Source organism: Pseudorca crassidens, chromosome 4 (assembly GCF_039906515.1).
Source record: "Pseudorca crassidens isolate mPseCra1 chromosome 4, mPseCra1.hap1, whole genome shotgun sequence".
Lineage (NCBI taxonomy): Eukaryota > Metazoa > Chordata > Mammalia > Artiodactyla > Delphinidae > Pseudorca > Pseudorca crassidens.
Genome location: NC_090299.1, coordinates 141675379 through 141696488, shown reverse-complemented (window position 1 = coordinate 141696488; position 21110 = coordinate 141675379). Strand labels below are relative to the sequence as shown.

General features: G+C 36.2%; 1 protein-coding gene across 13 annotated transcripts in view; it reads left to right on the top strand.

The window, feature by feature from the left end:
- PDLIM5 (PDZ and LIM domain 5) overlaps window positions 1–21110 on the top strand; it is a 214535-nt gene that overhangs the window by 114779 nt on the left and 78646 nt on the right. For 3 of the 13 annotated variants that reach the window (XM_067736928.1, XM_067736927.1, XM_067736933.1), the window contains 4 exons: window positions 1313–1731; window positions 10226–10243; window positions 10523–10695; window positions 11060–11096. In XM_067736928.1, coding sequence (XP_067593029.1) covers window positions 1313–1731; window positions 10226–10243; window positions 10523–10695; window positions 11060–11096 — 647 coding nt within the window. Of the gene's footprint in view, window positions 1–1312; window positions 1732–4676; window positions 4694–7869; window positions 7885–10225; window positions 10244–10522; window positions 10696–11059; window positions 11097–11638; window positions 12794–21110 lie in introns of those variants that run through there. The other 10 variants (XM_067736934.1, XM_067736938.1, XM_067736932.1 and 7 more) reach the window with 8 other exon arrangements.

Here is a 21110-nt window from a genome sequence, read left to right as displayed (position 1 = left end):
CAGTAATATTAATGAGTTTTTAAATTACATTTTCAGAGTATTCTTGGATTAGGTTATTGGCAAGTACCCTTTTTTTCTCATATATATCCTGAAATTTTCCTAAGCCATTATTCATATAATCTGGTTTTGCGCTTTTGGGGGTTTTCTCCTTAATTTTACTTGTGCCTTTCCATTGAATTTATTTATATTGATTCCCAGAGGCATGAAGGTACTTTATCCCCCGCAGTTAGCTTTATTATTTCTGTAACATTAATTTAGATTACTTTTTTTTCCTTCAAATTAAACATAAGAGAGCCACCATTGTATGCTTTTTAAGGAATTTTGATTGTTTTTCTTTGGGGATAGTAGGGACTTATTCTTGAATGTCATAGAAGCTTAAGCTGTTGTTTTTTGTTTTTCGTTTTTAACTTCATACTTACTCTGGGATAGGGATTTGCAAACACAAATTCTGTTAATTTTAGGAAGAATTGAGCTTTCCTAGTTGTTGTTTTTTTTCTTTGACTGATGGCAGTGAAGAAACATCTAAGATCTTTTTTTTCCCCTCATGTAACTACTAAATATTAAATATTTATTTTAGAAAAGGGAAGAAATTTATTCCATCTTTAGTGATATCTCACAACATTCCAGAGAGAGAAACAACAGGTGGATTACAGGAAAGGGAAAGGATTGATTTTGTTTTGTTGATTTGTTTGCTTTTTTTGTTGAGTTTTTTTTTTAAGGAGTGATTTCTTGATTCAAAATAATTAGAATGTGCACATTTCTGAGTCAGATGAAAATGAACATTCCTTCGGTTGTTTTGTTTTGTTTTGTTTTTAATTGAGTTAGAAATGTGCTGCTGCTTCTGCATGAATCAAATAATTGTACTCTGGAGAGTAATTAAACAGGTTTGAAAGATGGAATTATAATTGAGACTCTGGATATTTTAAAATAAATATTTTGGTTAGTGATGTTTTGTTTACTGTGGGGTATTTAGAAAATTTTCCTTTGGAATATGTCTGAATTGGTACTTATTTTGGCCTTTAGGCTTTTTGATAACTTTTCTAATCTACTTCCTAAATATTTTGAACTCCTTTCATTTTTATTAAAAAAAAATATCTACTCAGTATGTGCATCCACGTTATGCATGCTGGGACCAGTTGGTATGCATACTGTGTTATATCAACTCATTGTTTTTATCTGAAAACGTGTGAAGTTTGGCCTGCTAACATGATTGTGTTTGTCTTTTTACAAACTAGCTGTGTGTTCTTTTCAGTGGATCTATTTTGCATGTCTTTGGCCTGTTTTTGTGTATGTTTATTTTTATTTTACATAGGGAGAACCTAAAGAAGTAGTTAAACCTGTGCCCATTCCATCTCCTGCTGTGTCCAAAGTCACTTCCACAACCAACATGGCCTACAATAAGGCACCACGACCCTTTGGTTCTGTGTCTTCACCAAAAGTCACATCCATCCCATCACCATCGTCCGCCTTCACCCCAGCCCACGCGACCACTTCATCACATGCTTCCCCTGCACCCGGGGCCGCTGTCACTCCTCCCCCATTCGCTGCATCTGGACCGCATGCTAATGCCAGTGTTAGTGCTGACCAGCGGTCATCTGCACTGAGCGCTGGTAAACCTGCAGTTAATGTCCCACGGCAGCCCACAGTCACCAACGTGTGTGCCGAGACTGCCCAGGAGCTAGCGGAGGGACAGAGAAGAGGATCCCAGGGTGACAGTAAACAGCAAAATGGGTAGGTGGCCAAGGGTGCTTTCTGCTCTTATCAAAATTCTTCTTTCAGGCAATTTCCAAGCAAAACTTAATTTCCATCCCCCCCCAAAATCAGCTGTTCTTTGAAGGGAGGGAGATGAAGGTTTCATTTGCTTCATTAACATGTAGTGTTATGTTACATACAATACAACACTTTCTGCAAGGCGATTATAGGTTAATCCAGACCTAATTATGCATTTTGACCTGTTATGAACCATGTAACAGACTCTGTAACTCTTTTTCTCCAAGTCCTGGCACAACGTGGAGCAGCTGGCCCTTATAATGCAAGGCAAACCTTGAATCTTTCTTCCTCAATTTTTCCATCCTTTTATGAGCCACCAAAAGTTGAAACAGAGTGGTTGCAGTCGTGTCAGCTTATGTATCTCATGCTGAAGAGAGGAAATGAGAAGTCTGTAAGAAGCTTTTTTTCTAGGAAGTAGTTTTAAGACAGAAAACAAATTTAGTTTTGACTCATGTCTATGTATGATGCATTAGCTTAGGTCAGCTAGCTAAGCAACATTCTTTTCAGATAAACTTATGCTGGAATTTAGTCTTTAAAATCAAACAGTAATGAGAGGACAGTAACATTAAAGGATGCTTAAAAAATATCAGAAGCAAATTAGAGGATATTTCACTGTAAAAATATTTCTAAAATTTAAAGCAGTGGACACTAAATATATAATGTTAGCAGAATTTTTTGAAAATCCATTCCTTATAATTTTCCCCTCTTTATGGTACAGATTTTTTAAAAACTGGTTGAAGTCTGTTTTCAGCAGCCTCCATTTATAGACGGTTATTTTATTCTTTTTGGAATCCAGTGACCGTACTTTAAGCCAAAGTCATTTTTGTAAAATCATTTTGATCAGATTTATTGTGACAAAAGTGTCTTTTAAAAGGAAAACAAAAGGAAATAATCTGCATGCGTGATTGTTTTTACCAATGCCGGTTCCCAGGAAAATAAAATTAAAATAATTGTGTAGATAGGTCCTTTCTGAGATAATCCCTTCTGAATGTTAATTCATGTAATGAAGGGGCTGTGCTTTCATAGCACTGCTACCATGGCAACTTGGGGGCTTTGAAAAAGAAGGTGGCAGGGTTTCAGGCTGTTGCTGAAAGGAAGGGGCAGGTCTGGAAGGACAGCTACTGGGCCCTACATGCGGTTTTGTGGTGGTGGATGGCTTTTGAAAGTTTCGATGTATAAATTGAGGAAAACTAGTGTCCTAAGTTATCTCTTCTTTCATGTGAGGAAGAGAAGTAGTATGTAGTGTTGAGATGCGTTTGGTTATATTTTTTTTGGTATGTCTTTTTTAAGACAATAGATTTTAGAGTAATCAAAGTAGTACCTTGAAAAAACAGATGCTGCCTGTCAAATGCTAGCCCCACAGAAAACTAAAAGCAGAAGTTTATTGTGTTTGTTAAATTCCAGGCTCAGTAGAAAAAAGTCCTTTGAAGGAAGTATTTGAGTTAAAATCTTTTCTCCTTGCTAACATTTCTTGAAATTTTATAAGAAAGCCTTCTTAATGGAAACTTGTAGAGATAAAAGCAAATTGAGGTTACGGAAAGGTACTACATTGAAAACATGTGAAAATACCAAGCTGAAATTGTGTTTTATGAGTACAGCTTTGGTGATCAAACTTGAAATGATTTAAAGCTTATTATTTTTCAACTGAAGCTGTAGGCAGCAGAGGTATGGTTACAGGGTCTCTACAGTGGCTTCTTAATCAGTCGACATGTGGTTATCGAGCACATGCCTGGTGTTCAGCGCTGCACAAGGTTCAGGACAGAAGGGATTATTACATATTTTGCATCATTAACAAGCAAATTACTGCTTTGGATTCGTAAATTGATTGCATTTAAAAATAGCTTAATTTCGGATGTTGTCCAGATATGTTAGCACGATGAAAACTTGAAAACAAAGTATCTATGAAGTTCTGAGACATATTTGCAGTGCTCTTTCTCTTACTACATTTAGAGCAGAAAAATCGAAAATACATCACACATTTTACTATTTACTAGTCAGTGATGTGTCATTTTGAAGAGCAGGTGTTTTGTGATATTGATGAATTTCCTGCATCCGGTGTCAAACTATTTTCCTGAAATCACTGTCAGCGTTTTTACTAATTATGTGATTATTGAATTTTCCACATTTTTATAGTGTGACAAAAGATCTTCAGCAAAACTCTTTCACAGTTGAGGGTTGTTCCTTTTTTTTAAAGAGAGAGTTGTTACTTTTTATGAATTACTTTTTATTTTATAACTAATACATGCCAGTAACCAAAAATTTAGGAGTTTAGGAGGATGTGAAGTTAAATGCATAAGTTATCTTTTTCTTCAAAGCAGGAGGACTATTAGTTTTTAAGTGATTTATAGGCATCCCACTCAAATTTGTCTAGGATTAATAAACATAAGACAAATAAGTGCTTATGAATTATGCCTCATTACTGAGAAATAGTTATTCATCCTGATGGTATGAAATCTAACGATTGTGTTGCTATCTTTATAATATTTCTTAATAATACTACGTTACCATTCCTATTCCTTCTTATAAATAATAATGAACAAGGTACTTCTAAGAAATTTTTAGTCCATCTTGTACATAGATGAATTTTTAGTTTTGGCTTACTGTCTTCTTTATTACTCTCCTTACTCTCCTTAGAGCAAAATGGAACTTTATATTCCAAACTGGAAAGGAGTCTATTTTACATCAAGTAGTTTAACTGATTTACCTTTTCCCTTTCCATATGCCCTTGCATTATAATGTGCCACTGCTTTCAAGAGGTAAGTCTCTCATGCATCCTTAATTAATTTTAATTTCATTGGACTGCAGTTTCTTCTAACAGTTCTTATGTGGGATTTTGAAGAACCTGGCCTTGGAAGATACAAAACATGATATGACAGTAATATTTTTAAATGCTTTTCTCTTTACAGAAAACAAAAGTGACAGAGTTAGTATCCACATTACTGGAGAGAAAATATGGTGACTTATATATGAGTAAACAGCATGAATGCCCGATTTTTGCAAAATTAGGCTAAATTTTGCAAAATAGCTGTAATTTAGAATAACCACATTTAGCCTTTTCAATAAGTTTGGTTTTGCATTGCTGTGTTGTGGTGAATTCCTTTATGGTAGTAAATAGTAGTGTTTAACTTTTATCATAAAATATATGTGGGGTTTGCTGTGTAATGGTTTAAAAGAAGTAATGTCCGGGGTAATTTGTATCAGTCAAGACTATTAGAATACAAAGATAAAGATAGAATGTAAAGCATAAACATATGTACCACTATTGAATAGTACATATAAAACTGAGTTGTTTTCCAAATTCATATCAAAACCCAATATTTCCCAGGTAAAATCTTTAAGAACCATTTCGATTTTTCAGCCAGTGTTACTGAAAGTTTGAGAACTCTATATATGCAGTTGTGTGTCACTGGATGATAAAAATTCTGTGCACCTTGGAATTTGTTAAGAGAGTTAAGTACCAGTTTGTTAAGTGTCACAGGTAGTTGGCATAGGCATTGAAAATAACTGTGGTATAACTTCAAAACCTTGCTTTTGTGTCTGTTGGTATTGATGATAAACTGGTGATTACTAGCTTTAAAAATAGATAAAAATCACATTAGGTAAGAACTTAAATTAATTTTATGTTATGATTATTCTGAGCATGTGCTGAAATTTCCTTATCATCCTACTCTAGAGTAGAATTGGAAATATGGAATATCTATCTTAGACACACTGGAGGGATTAACTATTGAATTATTAGAGCAACTTTCTTCCAGCGTGGCTATGATCTCACTAATTGAAGAGTTTCATGTTATAGACACATAAGAATATTGCACAATGCACTAGAGAAACACCCCCAAGCCCTGATTTATTATTTGTCTATTTAAAGTTAAATTCTGTACACAAAGATTTCCACTAGTTACTAGATTCCAGTGTAACAATTTGACTTATAAAGGGGAAAAAAATGGGACTTGGAAAAATAAATTTAAGCATTTAGGTTAAATATACATTTTTTAAAATGCAGATTAAGATTCATTAATTTTTTCATTATTACTAAGCATTGTGCTAGATGTTTTTAAATGCAGTATGTGATTGAATTCTCAGGTGATAGAGCTAAGATTCAAGCCTAGGGTTTTTTGAAGCCAAATTTTGGTGTGTCTTGCCAAATTTTTGGTTCTGTCACCTGTTTGTGCCCTGGGCTTATTTCTGTTACTTTGAATTAGTATTTGTTTTTCATGGTTATAGACTTGAGGATAAATTAAGTGAATTGAGGCTACATGAGTGAATAATGTGCATAAACTACAGTTGAGTTTGATAATACTTTTTCTATGTTGAGTCGCTGGAGGATCTATTCTAACAACAAATCTGTATTTGTATAGTTTTCAGAGTGCTTTCAAATACAAAAACATACACCCTTACAAGAATTCTGAGAGATGAAGACATTGTAATCCATTTCACCATTGAGGAAAAGGAGGCTTCTTGGGGATTGCAGCTTGTCCAGGCACAGAGGAAGTGGGTGGCGTAGCTAGGGTGAAAAGCCACGTCATCTGACTTGTCACGTTGGCACAAATGCCACTGTGGTGTATGATGGGCTATTCCACTTGGGCACATTTTCTAAAATTCATGAAAATATCTGTTCAAAGTATTAAAATTGGCATCTTCAGGTTTTAACTAATCAACCCTCTGCTGGCTACCCCTTACCACATCATAGAATATTTCCCCCCAACTTCATTTTGACATAAAACTTCTTCCCTAAATTTTAAAATGTTTAAATATATATCTAAGATTTTATTCTGAGGTGATTCAGAGGAGGTTATTTTGAAAAACTGTTTCCCTACTATTTAAAATAGCAAGGCAGAGGAGAGAATGCTTTGCATTATGGTTTAGAGAAGACTAAATACCCATAAATTACTGAGATTAACTTAATCCTGCATCTCACCCCCACTCAGCAAAACTCAGCCCTTTATTGAGTTAATGAAACTGACTTTGACGTGCGGAAATACCGCTTAGCTACAATGCACAGTCTTAGTATTCAAACTGGTAGGCAGCTTTTCTCACTGCGTTTATAATGAGTAATTAGTTACTCTGACCAAACATCATTGCGGTAGGATTGATTCAACAATGCGTAGAGAAGCTGTGTAGCATTTTATACTTTCATCGTCTCTATACATAATAGAATGTGAATATATTTGTTTTTAATGATTTTATGCTTAATAGGCTGTATGAATGAATTATGTCTTTCCTCTTTAGGTGTTATTAACCTAGTTCTTTTATCATATCAAACATGCCTTTCTGGGCAATAATTAGGTTGCTGATAACACAGAACTCTGGAGTTCCTCCAAGTGAGCTCTAAACTTCCTGGAATTTGCTTCTGAATGAGGGCGGTGGTAACGACGGACAGGGGAGAGTATGAAAATTGAGTAATAGACTATTATTTATGACCCACTGCTTCATATATTTTTCATCATAATCACTTCATTTTAAAAAATAAGAGAAAAGTTTCATATAGCATATTATTCCTTTATAATGTATGGCTCAGGATAATTTATGTGAGAAGATTACACTTGCTATTAGTAATGTATACTTCTTATCTTATGTGAGACTGAAAGATTTTCTCTTAGTCTGCTCTGATTTTAAAAGTGATTCTAAAATGATCTGTTTCTATATCTGACATCTTATTTATATTTTAATCTCTGCCTTTTATTAGGAACCATGGTAGGAATTTGGATTCACTCTAAAATAAATTTTATAAAAACCTAGAAAAAAATTTTAAATAGTGAATCTTTCTTGGTATTAGTAACTTGAGACTTCAACTAGCATTAATATATAAAATATTTTTCAGTGTTTTTTGGAAACAAACAAATACAGATAAAACTGTTCTCCAAATAATAACAGTGTAACAGAATTTTGACTAACACTTGTTCATTTTTGTTTGTCTGCATTTACGTGATTATTTTGAAGCATGATGTTTGGTGTAATGTCTTCATTTTTTTGAATTTTGTTATTTCATTTTTTCTTCTTTTTTTTTTTGGCCTCATCTTTGTTGCCCATCATCCTGGGAACATCACTGTCTTCTCTACTCTATCACATCTTTCTGTGTGTGTGTTATTCCTCCTTCAGTAACCCTGGCACTGTGTAAGTACCTCATCAGTGGTTTCTTTTCTAATTTTCATCATTGTCTCTCTGCAACTTTTCATCTGGCTTTCAACTTAACACCATCACCAAATTTTGTTAGTCTCTTCTCATTGCTTAGAATTTTCAAATATATTAGGAGCCTAGGAAACTTGTTTTCCATGCTAGAAAGCTAAACCTTCAGAAAGATAGATTATTATTATAGACAGTATATACTGGAGTTAGAGATATGGTTGGGGCCTCCCGTGTTTAATATTTTTTAAAATTTTGAATAAATTTGCTAATTTTGAATGTCTGTATTTTGAAATAAATTGTTTGCTCTTGATAGTTGAATTTATATTCTATCCCAAATACATTTCAAAAAATCAAATTATTGAGATTATTCCCTTCTTTAATCATAGTCATGAGAGTTTCAAAGGCAGTAAACGTTTAGAAACTTTCTATCACTTGACACAGACCTTAAGCTGTGGTGAATGTCACAAAAGAGTCTAAGACGCACTGTACTTTTCACAAGTGTGTTGTGGCTAAAAAATATTCTTAAGTGGTGACATTTTATTAATCTTGGTGTCTTAGCTTAACACTATTTTTTTGTATTTTTATAGTCCAAACCTTTTATAGAGGATAAAATAGTCTTATAGCTGAAATTGGCACCATTTAAGAGTAAACACTTACTGACTATAGAGAAATTTAAAACTATAAGTTTAGTAGCTTAAATATAAAGTTTTTCAAGTAATTGCATAAGATAAAGTGTTGTCTGTTTGGGAATCTGCCAGAGACAGTGTATTTATGAAATAGCGTATGTCTATTATTTTGTAATTAAAGAAAATTATGTCTATTTTAAAAAGGGTTAGGAGGTTTTGTTCAATATCAGTAAAAGGTATTTTAGATATTTCACTCCTGGAATATTAAAATTTTATCATAAATAATAATTTGAATTACTATTAAAATATGCTACTAAATATACCATTAAATACTATTAAAATACTATTATTAGTATTATGTGTAAATACTATTGATTCTGTTCTTTACATATATGATGACTTGTAGTCTTAGAACATGCATTGCAAATAATTTTTCTAATAATCATAAAAGAACACATTATGTTACTTTGTGTTAGTGTGGAAAGCACTTTTACATACTTTACCTACCTTATTTATTCCTCAAAACAACCCTTTAAAGTAGATGCAATCCCCATTTCTCAGGTGGTAAAAATCGAGACTTGGAGAAGTTAAATGACTTGCATAAAATACACACTGAATGGAGGATGTATGCTTAGAACTACTACCTGTCTGACTGTAAAGCTAGTGTTAACGTTAATTCTACCATGTCACTGGGCAAAAACTGTTCTACTGTACTGAGACAGTTTTTGATGGTATCCCTATTAACAATGACACCAGTCACGTGGCATTCTGATAGCAATGTGATTTTTTAGCAGTGAGTTAACCTAGCAGGTGTTGCCACACACATCTGGCACTCTTAGGGTACTTTCTCTGCTGGGATCTTGTGCCACTTGTCTGCTAGTCCAGGCTCAGGTTCCTTCTTCTCTTCTGAAACGAAACTCCTAATTTAGTTTGCATTTATCCTATTTGGGGGGCGGGGTTGAGAAGGGAGGAGTATTTATAAAGTTACCTAGATCTTAGGTTAACGTGTTAATAAAATAATGTACATTGTAAATTCCGTAGTATTGGTATTTATGCTTTCTTAATAGAAAAATGAATAGTCTTAGCAAACTCAAAGTTCTTGAACTCCGTAGTTTACACATCCCTTTCACATATATTATTTCATTTAATCCTGAGAACAGTGCTACTTTATATGTGATATTCTTAAAAAACTGAGGCTCAGTGAGATTGACTAGTCAAAAGTCATAGAGCCACAATTCATATCTTGGTCTTTTGATAAATATTTCATTGGTTTCTGATAGACCACAGCTCTTTACAGCAGTGATCCTGCACCCAGCGTTATTTAGGGTTAGGGATATCTGTACACATAAATGAGAATACTGTAGAAAATAAGTTCTGACCCTTTTCAAAATTGTGTTTGGAATTGTTGGTTTAGCCTGTACTACACCATTCATGGCTTCTGGGCCCGGTGAAGAAATGATCATTTAATTTTGTGAAAGCCAACATATTTTAGCAGCATATGGGTATTTAACAGTGGTTGTGGATGTAGTCCATATCTGCTTCGTTAGCCATAAGATGAACAATACCAGTAATTTTGAATTGTTTGATTTTAATTACTGTGGACTTTGCAATTTCTTGTTATTTTCCTTCTTTTCTTATTCTTTTCTTTTCCTTTTCTTCATGTTGAAATCTCTCTTCTGCTGCCTTCTTCTGTCAATTAAAAGGAAAATCCTACCCAAACGGTAACCTTTCTGTTGAATAGCCATCTATACTATTATTTTATATTAGCATATAAGTACCTTTTTTAAAACTAATTTAAAAAAATAACCTAGTCTACTCTATTTTAGAAGGATGCTTTCTTTTTTTAAGAAAAATTGTTACTGAGTATACTTGAAAAAGCAAAATACACAAAAGGAACATTGAGGATTAAATGTATAAGTTATAAATAATATGGGAGAAGTTATTTTGTTCTTAACATAATTATAAATACTTTAATCCTTTTTTTTCCTTTTGAACCCTAGCCCACCAAGAAAACACATTATGGATCGTTATACAGAGTTTTATCACATACCTACTCACAGTGATGCCAGTAAGAAGAGACTGATTGAAGATACTGAAGACTGGCGTCCAAGGACTGGAACGACTCAGTCTCGCTCTTTCCGAATCCTCGCCCAGATCACTGGGACTGAACGTAGTAAGTGAATACCTAGGGATTCTAATGGATGAATATTTCTCTGCCACAGAGAGTGGCATTTAGACTGATGGACAGTTATTGGAAAATAGTAATTTTCCTGAGACAGTTTGCTTTTAAATTATGCCATGCATAGTGGTACTGTAAATAAGCAACCAGCTCAGGAGAGTTATATTGAAAAGTGTAGCAGTAGTAGTAGTCATAGTACTGACTATAGCGTATAGCCAATGCCAACGTGATAAGGAACTTTTTTAGCGGCTCTGTGTAACTTGACCATTTGGTATTAATCGATACAGGTAATTGCTTAAGTGATTTTAAAGTTAAAAAAAAAGCAAACTGACATTGGATATTGCTTATTTTATTTCAGTGAAAGAATCTGAAACTGATAATACAAAGAAGGCAAAGTAAGTTGTCCTTTCTTTTGGTAAATTGAATGCTTTCCTTTTATGAATGGTCTCAATTTGTGTTTTTTCCAGTGAATGGTATGGCATTTTGTCTTTGCACATAGGAGCTAAGCTTAACTTTGGTGCCTTTTGTGGGACTGAAATGTACAACTTACAGATTTTTAAATTAGTTGATGCTGTCTGGATTTTTTGTCTGTGGCTTGTTTTCTTCAGTATTGAAGTGAGTGGGCAGAAGGGTATATCTGGGGTCGCTTTGCTAACACTACAGGTGTTTGTGAATGAGTTCGTATGTTGTCTTGCAGTCTCTTTGTTTGGGGAAAAAAAATGGACGTTTCCAAGAGGGCTCTAGAGATTAATTTCTGTACTTCTAAACATGCTCTACCCTTGAAATCTTCGCTGTTAAACAAAACAGCTCTGTGAAATTAAGCTTTTGGAAGGCACGTTTTCTGCATGGTGATCTAAGTGTAGAAACCTTTTCTTTCTCTTTCTTGTGACTCTTCTATCACTCTCTTTTCTTCTTTCTTTTCTTTTTATTTCCACAGGGAAAAGACACCCCTTCACGTCTTTAGTCCCAAATACACAAAATTACGTGACTGGCACCATGAAGTTTCAGCACGCGCTCTTAACGTACAGTGATTTATGAACCTTGCCCCAAGAGCAGCCAGCACATGCCTTTTCGTTCCCTTTTTCTTTTCCTCCAACTTCATAGCAAAATCCGTTTTAAATTTGCCTTATGAAAGACAAAATAGAATCTTTTCTATACTTCTCTAACCATTTCCTGCCATTGTGAAAACAAGGAGGATGAACACGTTTTGTGCTAGTTGGTAGCTCACAAATGTTAAACCGAGAGAGCGAAGTAAGGAGCCAGATTGATTCAGTGGATTTACATCTGTTTTTATTGTTATTATAGGAGTAACCTTGGAAAAGGAATTATTTTCGTAAGTGGAATCTGGTTGGTTGGTTGAAGCAGAGGTAGATGAGCAAATAATGTCCTTGTCTAATTTGGAAAATACTTCCTTTATGTTACTGCATTTCCCAAGGTTACTTTATTATAAAGTTCATTATTACGTGATGTTCAAAGTGGGCTGTAAACGCTTCTAAGTAAGCAAATATGAGGAGGCAAGATAAAAGAGAAATGACTTTGTTAGAATAGAGTTCATTACAGATTTGGGTATTTTTGTAAAGCAGAAACTATTGAGGGTGACTGTCTGAAGAGCAGGAGGGCCCAGATTTGGCTCCCAAAAAAGGAAAGAAGAGAATTCTGCCCCTGTTTGCAATGGGAAAATAATAGTGTTCGTTTGGTTTCGTTAGTTTTAAAATCCTGTTTTCTACCAAAGCAATTATTTCTAAGCTGGTGGATGTGTTTAGGATATAGACAACTTCTAGGTATAAGCTAGTAAGTTGAAGAAAAGATAGCTTTGCTTTATTTCTAAATCAGGGGAAATGAACATAAAATAAATTGCAATATGAATGATTCTTTATGCAACATCAGAGAAATATTTTACTTAGTGATATAAACTATTATGCATTATTGCTGTTCCAAGGAAGCTCTTGTATTGGGCTTTACATGCAAGCTAAATATCTGACCAGAAATGCTTTCTGTCTTGTAATATAATGTATTATATATTAGATTAAATTCAATAATAAATGCATTTTGAAGTTTGGAAAAGTATTGTAATAAAGTTGCCTTTAACTTAGCTTTGTAGTTGTTTTCTGTTTCCTTGAAGCTAGTAACGAGCCTTTCAAGACGTACATTATCAGTTTGGTAAAATAAATAATTCTCCTGACATTTAATTTGGACAACGTTTTTAATTTTGTGAGGTTGCTAAAATGTGAGTGTGGAATATGACAAAGATCCATATTTTTTTTCCTGCATTGTTTCATTATTTTACATAACGTCTTATGTGAGTAACAGGTAAGGTCAGTTAGACTGGGGCACAACATAGAATGAGGCTTTGTGTGAAAATTATTACTGAAGCATCTTTGCTTGCATTCAAGGTTCCGTTTTTATTTTTCCAGGTTTTCTTGATTTTAATGTCACTGTAAAGTAGGAAAACTGCCTGATAATTTTGAGAAACTAACATTAATTTCAGTTAGTGATTACTATTTAAAATTTGGCATGCCAGATGCATTTTTTAAAATAATTCTAGGATTTATCTATGTTCATTTTTACTATATAATATATTACGATGTCTTTCTTTTAATTATATCAGTACTTTTTCAGATGCTTCTTATGATTTTATGTTTCTGACATCAATCCCAGTTACCACTGTGTCTCTGGCCTCTGTAAGAAAATCTATTTACTTACACCAGCTTTTCCTATACCCTTTAATTCTTCATTGATCTCAAAAGATGATGCTTGAAAGAAGAATCAAATTCTCATGAAAATAAATGGTCTGGGTAGAGTAAACATGCTATTTTACACCAAGAACCAAATTTCTAGAATAACTTCAGAGTTGAGAGAAAGAAAGAGCGTTTTAGGTAAATAAAAGAGTTTTTCCTTAATAAAGACAAGAGAACGTATGTATGCATGTATGTAGAGCTTTATAACTTGAAATAGGTGCAGTTGAAAATAGGAGTTTAATGCCTTGCCTAATTAAAGATAAAATACTTGATGTCTTACTGAAAGCATAGATTTAGGTAAATGGAATGATCCACATTTGAGCATGAGGGTAAATGTTCAGCCAGGCTCGCAAAGGACATTGCATTTGACCCTGTCAGAGGAGAAATTCCTGTGCTCATTTAGCCTCCTGGGACATCTTATAGTCCAAGCTTAAAAGCTAGCCAAAACTTATAAAAACTTCTTGCAAAAATATTGTTGTAAGTCTAGTGACCTAATTTATAGCTTGTTTTTGTTTGTCTCTCTTATACAGACTTTCTTTATCACAGGCTTGTTTTTCATGTAAAATTAGAAAGTTACTCTTTAGAATTTTCAACAGTTTTTTTCGTATAATATTTTACCAGCCAGAAGATAGAATGTCTCCCACACAGTCAGTCTTTTTGCTACTTGAAAAACAATTATCTATGGAAACAGAAACCTACTCCTTTTATACATCATTATGCCCTTTAGGAAGACTCAGGTAAAAAACATCTTAGAGAGCGTGTTTAATAAAAACTGTGGTGTTAAGAAAGAGAGTAGCAGTCCCTTCTTTTATTCATTTTTTTTTCCTGAAATATAGGATGAATCGATTTCCCAAGACAAATAATTTTGCAGTAGTTGTGTTGCTGATGTGGATTTAAAACCTTATAAATTGTAAATATTCATTTGTTGCCTGCATTCATTCTTTCACATGAATAATTACTGAATGCTTAAATTCCAGGGACTGATGTGTGCTAGGGATTCAGAAGAATAGCATATCAATATATAAACAAGATAATCTAAGATAATTGTGTTATCAAGATAATAAAATAAGTTAATATAAAGGAAGTTTGGCTTAGGTAGAGTGGGATTACTTAGATTGTGTGGATTTCTGAGGAGATGACCTTAATGCCATCACCTGAGGGAGGAAAAGGGGTCAACCATGTGATGGCTTGGGGTGAGTGCTCAAGGCAGAGGAAACAAATGTGGGAATCCCGAAGTGGAAAGGAGCATGGCGGGTTCACAGAACCAAAAAGACAGCGTGGCCCAAATGTGGCATGTGAAGGGAAGCGTGATCCAAAAACACAACGCTTAACACGTAGAGGCAAATAATATACGTTCCCAGTACTATCCACAGCATTTTAAATGGGAAGTTGTCTAATTATCATATCTAACCACCTTCAAGTAAAATTAGAAAATGAAGAATCGGGGAGGTTATCAACTTGCTAAATAAAGTATACCCACCTAGTTAGTGCCAGCCCTGGGCATAATGATCAACTTAATGCTTTTCCCATTGAGACCCACTGAAGTCCTAGAAATGTAGTAGATGTTGGTAACGTATTTGTAGGGAACAGAATGCCCCTTAAACACACATGAAGTCACTCAAAAACAAAACTTTCACGTGTAGAAATGTGACATACAATGCTCTCTTCATAATTTAGTGATGAATTTGACAATTTAGTCTTCTCTATAAAAACCTGTCTTGGTTTTCACATGTCACCTCAGCTCCAGCCACCCATCCCCTCCTCCAAGGCCACAGTCTCCGTGAGTAGCTGCCCACATGCAGTGAACTGAGGGTCGGGGGGAGGGTGGAGAGGAAGCCTGGTCGCTGTCAGGCCGGCTGACTGGGGAGGACCTTGCTGGCTCTGTTAGATCCTGGTTTGGACCTCAGTTGTATCCATTCTCTTCAGCGTGGGCCTTGTCTTCACCTTCTCATCATTCTCTCCGTCTGGGACACTTCTCATCCCTTCTCCTACATTTTGAAACCAGATCACAGACACTATTTAGGGAGATCATTAAAGTGAAAGATCAGTTTAGGGTAGCCTGAAACGTGTATGGACGTCAAAAGAAAGACACTTTTCTTTCTCTCGAGTAAAGGATGTTTGTCGATTCCATCAGAAGCACCCTGGGAGTAACGAGTAGGTAAAGGTATTTCTATTATAAATAACTTTTGTTTCCTACCTTGGTGTTTGTAGGGTTTTGTTCTTTATCCTTGCAATAAAGCAAGTGTACTGGCAAAAAAAAATGAAAGAAAAAAGAAAGAAATCAAATATAATCAGGGCTCTATGAATGAATGAATGAATGAAAGAAGAAGCTTCAAGACAGAAAATTAAGATTAACTCTGAACAAATGTGATAAGATCTTGTAACTGGTGAGTGGCAGGATAAGTTTTGTAGCAGTAATTTTCCATATGCCATTTTTAGAATCACACGTGTTAATCATTTAATGGGTCATGTAGTACGTTTTATTTGAGCACCTCTGCCATTTCCTTCACATCTTTAAAAGTCTACCTCTAGTTCTTCTCTCCTGCGGGAGACGCTGCTGCTGAGCGGCCTTTGGAAATGTGTAAGGGGATATTACAGATCTTACAGAGTCAGGAGGGTGCTACTGGGGGACCAGGGGGACCAGCCGTCTTGCAGTGCTCTGAGTAATCCCATGGGATCGAGCGTCATCTGCCCGAACGGCCAGTGCTGGGCCCCAGAGAATGCGGGCCAAGCGCAGATGCTCCCTCATCCCAGCTCCCCTGCTGCCTACTGAGCCCGTCGCCTGCACATCCTTTCCCGCAGCACCCCACCCCCAACCCCACCCCAACACCTACCCCAACCCCGCCCCTAGCCCCAGCCCTGCCCCCAGCCCCAGCCCCACGGCGGAAAGAGCCTCACTTCTGAAGTAGCAGTTGTGCCGTTTTTACCACTCCCTGGCGCCTCCGTTTCTAATTTGTACCGTGGATACTTGTCTGCATGTCCTAAATCTCCCAACTAGAGTACGAGCTCCTTGAATACCAGAGTCTCCGTGTAATATAAATTGGGAGGAAAAGGCATTCTGACAGGCATGCTACTTCTTTCTAGACGTTTATACACAAAGAGATATGTAAATATACCATAAAAATATAAATATTTATATATGTAAATACAGTTGCCCCCTGAACACAGTGGGGGTTAGGGGCGCCAACCCCCGTACAGTCAAAAATCCACATGTAACTTTATAGTCGGCCCTCCCTCTCTGTGGTTCCACACGCGTGGATTCAACCAAGCATGGATTGTGTAATACTATAGTACGCATTTAGTGAAAAAAATCCACGTATGAATGGACCAGTGCAGTTCAAACCCGTGTTCTTCAAGGGTCAGCTGTATATAAATATACAAATTCAGTTTGAAGGTGGGTGTTAGGAGTGTAAGCTTCATGTCTAGTGAACTACTTCTTAAGTTACAAATATTCTATGTTAGTCAGCTGAGGCTGCCATAACAAGATACCCAAACTTGATGGCTTAAACAACAGAAATTTATTTTCTCCCAGCCCTAGAAGCTAGACGTCTAAGACCGAGGTGCTCGCAGGGGTAGGTTTCTGGTGAGGCCTGTCTGGCTTGCAGGTGGCCACATTCTCGCTGTGTCCTCACATGGCCTTCCCTCCAAGAGCTCTGGTGTCTGTCTGTTCCCCTCCTTCAAGGACACCAGTCATTTTGGATTAGGGCCTCAACCGTTATGACCTCATTTAACCTTGATTACCTCTTTATAAGCCCTGTCTCAAAAATACTATTGCATTAAGGGTTAGGGCTTCAACATGCATCTGGGGGAGGGACACAATTCAGTCCACAATACACACCAGCTACCGTTCTGTATTAATATTCATTTTGGCCAATGAGCATTTAAGAAAAAGTTATTCTGCAGTAGAGTCACTGACTTAGACCCAGTTGAAAGTAGCATTGTTACCTCTGTTGTGGTGCGTCCTTTTCTAATTTGGTGACAGGTATTTGTCTCCATGTCCTGTATACTTAACTAGAGTATAAGCTTTTTTAACACAAGTTGTTGTAGTCTTCACCACCCCCCACCCCCATATTTGGTTCTAATTAGCACTTACTAATGGTACCAACTGTATATAATTGCATATTTCTCCAATTCCCTAATTGTTAAATTTTAGGGAGATTGTTTACAATATGGTCTATGTAACTTTTAATCTAATAAAAAGTCAACATAAGGTCAAAATTTCATAAAAATATCAAGGCATTAATATCTATACTGAAGGTAAAGTAGAATCATACCTAAGCTGCTTGAAAGGAGAACTGTGCTCTGGACAATCTAACTGGCAAAAGTTGATGCTTTTCCCTTGGTATTATCTGTTGAGTAGTCGTGCAAGGTATTTTTTTTTTTTAATTAAATGAACGTTTGTTCCTTAATCCATCTTCCTTTGTGTTTTTGGTCTGTTTTGACATGAATAGCTCAGTGACTCCTGTGAGGTGACAATACCTGACTAATTTTAGAAACAGGCAAATGAAATGCTTAGTGCTGTGATTGGAACAACCAACAGAAATTTTTATCATTACTAAGGAAACATTTAAAGTTAAGAGTCTAATCTAAAATATTGATTAAAAATAAACAGCTGTTCCTGCAGCTTGTAGACCCTCAGGCTTAGAGTCATTTGGAGTTGGCTGGACTATGAAAACGCTGAAAGTTACAGCTGCTGACCCATCCAAGAGAACATAGAACCCCTGGCCTGATTGGATGGATTTTCCTACCAGCATTGATGAGACCCATTCTACAATCTTCTTAACTGGTGAGTCATCCACCAGAGGGCAGAGAGCAGAAGGAAGAAGAACTACAATCCTGCAGCCTGTGGAACAGAAACCACATTCACAGAAAGATAGACAAGATGAAAAGGCAGAGGGCTATGTACCAGATGAAGGAACAAGATAAAACCCCAGAAAAACAACTAAATGAAGTGGAGATAGGCAACCTTCCAGAAAAAGAATTCAGAATAATGAGAGTGAAGATGATCCAGGACCTCGGAAAAAGAATGGAGGCAAAGATCGAGAAGATGCAAGACATGTTTAACAAACATCTAGAAGAATTAAAGAACAAACAAACAGAGATGAACAACACAACAACTGAAATGAAAACTACACTAGAAGGAATCAATAGCAGAATAACTGAGGCAGAAGAATGGATAAGTGACCTGGAAGACAGAATGGTGGAATTCACTACTGCGAAACAGAATAAAGAAAAAAGAATGAAAAGAATTGAAGACAGGGGCTTCCCTGGTGGCGCAGTGGTTGAGAGTCTGCCTGCCGATGCAGGGGACACGGGTTCGTGCCCTGGTCTGGGAGGATCCCACATGCCGTGGAGCGGCTGGGCCCGTGAGCCATGGCCGCTGAGCCTGCACATCTGGAGCCTGTGCTCCGCAACGGGAGAGGCCACAACAGTGAAAGGCCTGCATACAGCAAAAAAAAAAAAAAATGGAAGACAGCCTAAGAGACCTCTGGGACAACATTAAACGCAACAACATTCACATTATAGGGGTCCCAGAAGGAGAAGAGAGAGAGAAAGGACCAGAGAAAATATTTGAAGAGATGAGAGTCGAAAACTTCCCTAACATGGGAAAGGAAATAGCCACCAAAGTCCAGGAACCGCAGCAAGTCCCATACAGGATAAACCCAAGGAGAAACATGGGGAGACACATAGCAATCAAATTGGCAAAAATTAAAGAAAAAGAAAAATTACTGAAAGCAGCAAGGGAAAACCGAAAAATAACATACAAGGGAACTCCCATAAGGTTAACAGCTGATTTCTCAGCAGAAACTCTACAAGTCAGAAGGGAGTGGCATGATATACTTAAAGTGATGAAAGAGAAGAACCTACAACCAAAATTACTCTACCTGGCAAGGATCTCATTCAGATTTCATGGAGAAATCAAAAGCTTTACAGACAAGCAAAAGCTAAGAGAATTCAGCACCACCAAACCAGCTCTACAACAAATGCTAAAGGAACTTCTCTAAGTGGGAAACACAGGAGAAGAAAAGGACCTACAAAAACAAACCCAAAAGAATTAAGAAAATGGTCATAGGAACATACATATTGATAATTAGCTTAAACGTGAATGGATTAAATGCTCCAACCAAAAGACACAGGCTTGCTGAATGGATACAAAAACAGGATCCATATATATGCTGTCTACAAGAGACCCCCTTCAGACCTAGGGACACATTCAGACTGAAAGTGAGGGGATGGGAAAAGATATTCCATGCAAATGGAAATCAAAAGAAAGCTGGAGTAGCTATACTCATATTAGATAAAATAGACTTTAAATAAAGACTGTTACAAGAGACAAGGAAGGACACTACATAATGATCAAGGGATCAATCGAAGAAGATATAACAATTATAAATATATATGCACCCAACATGGGAGCACCTCAATACATAAGACAACTGCTAACAGCTATAAAAGAGGAAATAGACAGTAACACAGTAATAGTGGGGGACTTTAACACCTCACTTACACCAATGGACAGATCATCGAAAATGAAAATAAATAAGGAAACAGAAACTTTAAATGACACAATAGACCAGATAGATTTAATTGATATTTATAGGACATTCCATCCAAAAACAGCAGATTACACTTTCTTCTCTAGTGCGCAAGGAACATTCTCCAGGATAGATCACATCGTGGGTCACAAATCAAGCCTCAGTAAATTTAGGAAAATTGAAATCATATCAAGCATCTTTTCTGACCACAATGCTATGAGATTAGAAATGAATTATAGGGAAAAAAGTGTAAAAAACACAAACACATGGAGGCTAAACAATACATTCCTAAATAACCAAGAGATCACTGAAGAAATCAAAGAGGAAATCAAAAACTACCTAGAGACAAATGACAATGAAAACACGACAATCCAAAACCTGTGGGATGCAGCAAAAGCAGTTCTAAGAGGGAAGTTTATTGCTATACAAGCCTACCTCAATAAACAAGAAAAATCTCAAACAATCTAACCTTACACCTAAAGGAACTAGAGAAAGAAGAACAAACAAAACCCAAAGTTAGCAGAAGGAAAGAAATCATAAAGATCAGGTCAGAAATAAATGAAATAGAAACAAAGAAAACAATAGCAAAGATCAATAAAACCAAAAGCAGGTTCTTTGAGAAGATAATCAGAATTGATAAACCTTTAGCCAGACTCATCAAGAAAAAGAAGGAGAGGACTCAAATCAATAAAAGTAGAAATGAAAATGGAGAAATTAGAACAGACACATCAGAAATACAAAGCATCCTAAGAGACTACTACAAGCAACTCTATGCCAATAAAATGGACAACCTGAAAGAAATGGACAAATTCTTAGAAAGGTATAAGCTTCCAAGACTGAATCAGGAAGAAACAGAAAATATGAACAGACCAATCACAAGTAATGAAATTGAAACTGTGATTAAACATCTTCCAACAAACAAAAGTCCAGGACCAGATGGCTTCACAGGTGAATTCTATCAAATATTTAGAGAAGAGCTAACACCCAGCCTTCTCAAACTCTTCCAGGGCTTCCCTAGTGGTGCAGTGGTTGGGAGTCCACCTGCCGATGCAGGGGACACAGGTTTGTGCCCCGGTCTGGGAAGATCCCACATGCCGCGGAGCGGCTGGGCCCATGAGCCACAGCCGCTGAGCCT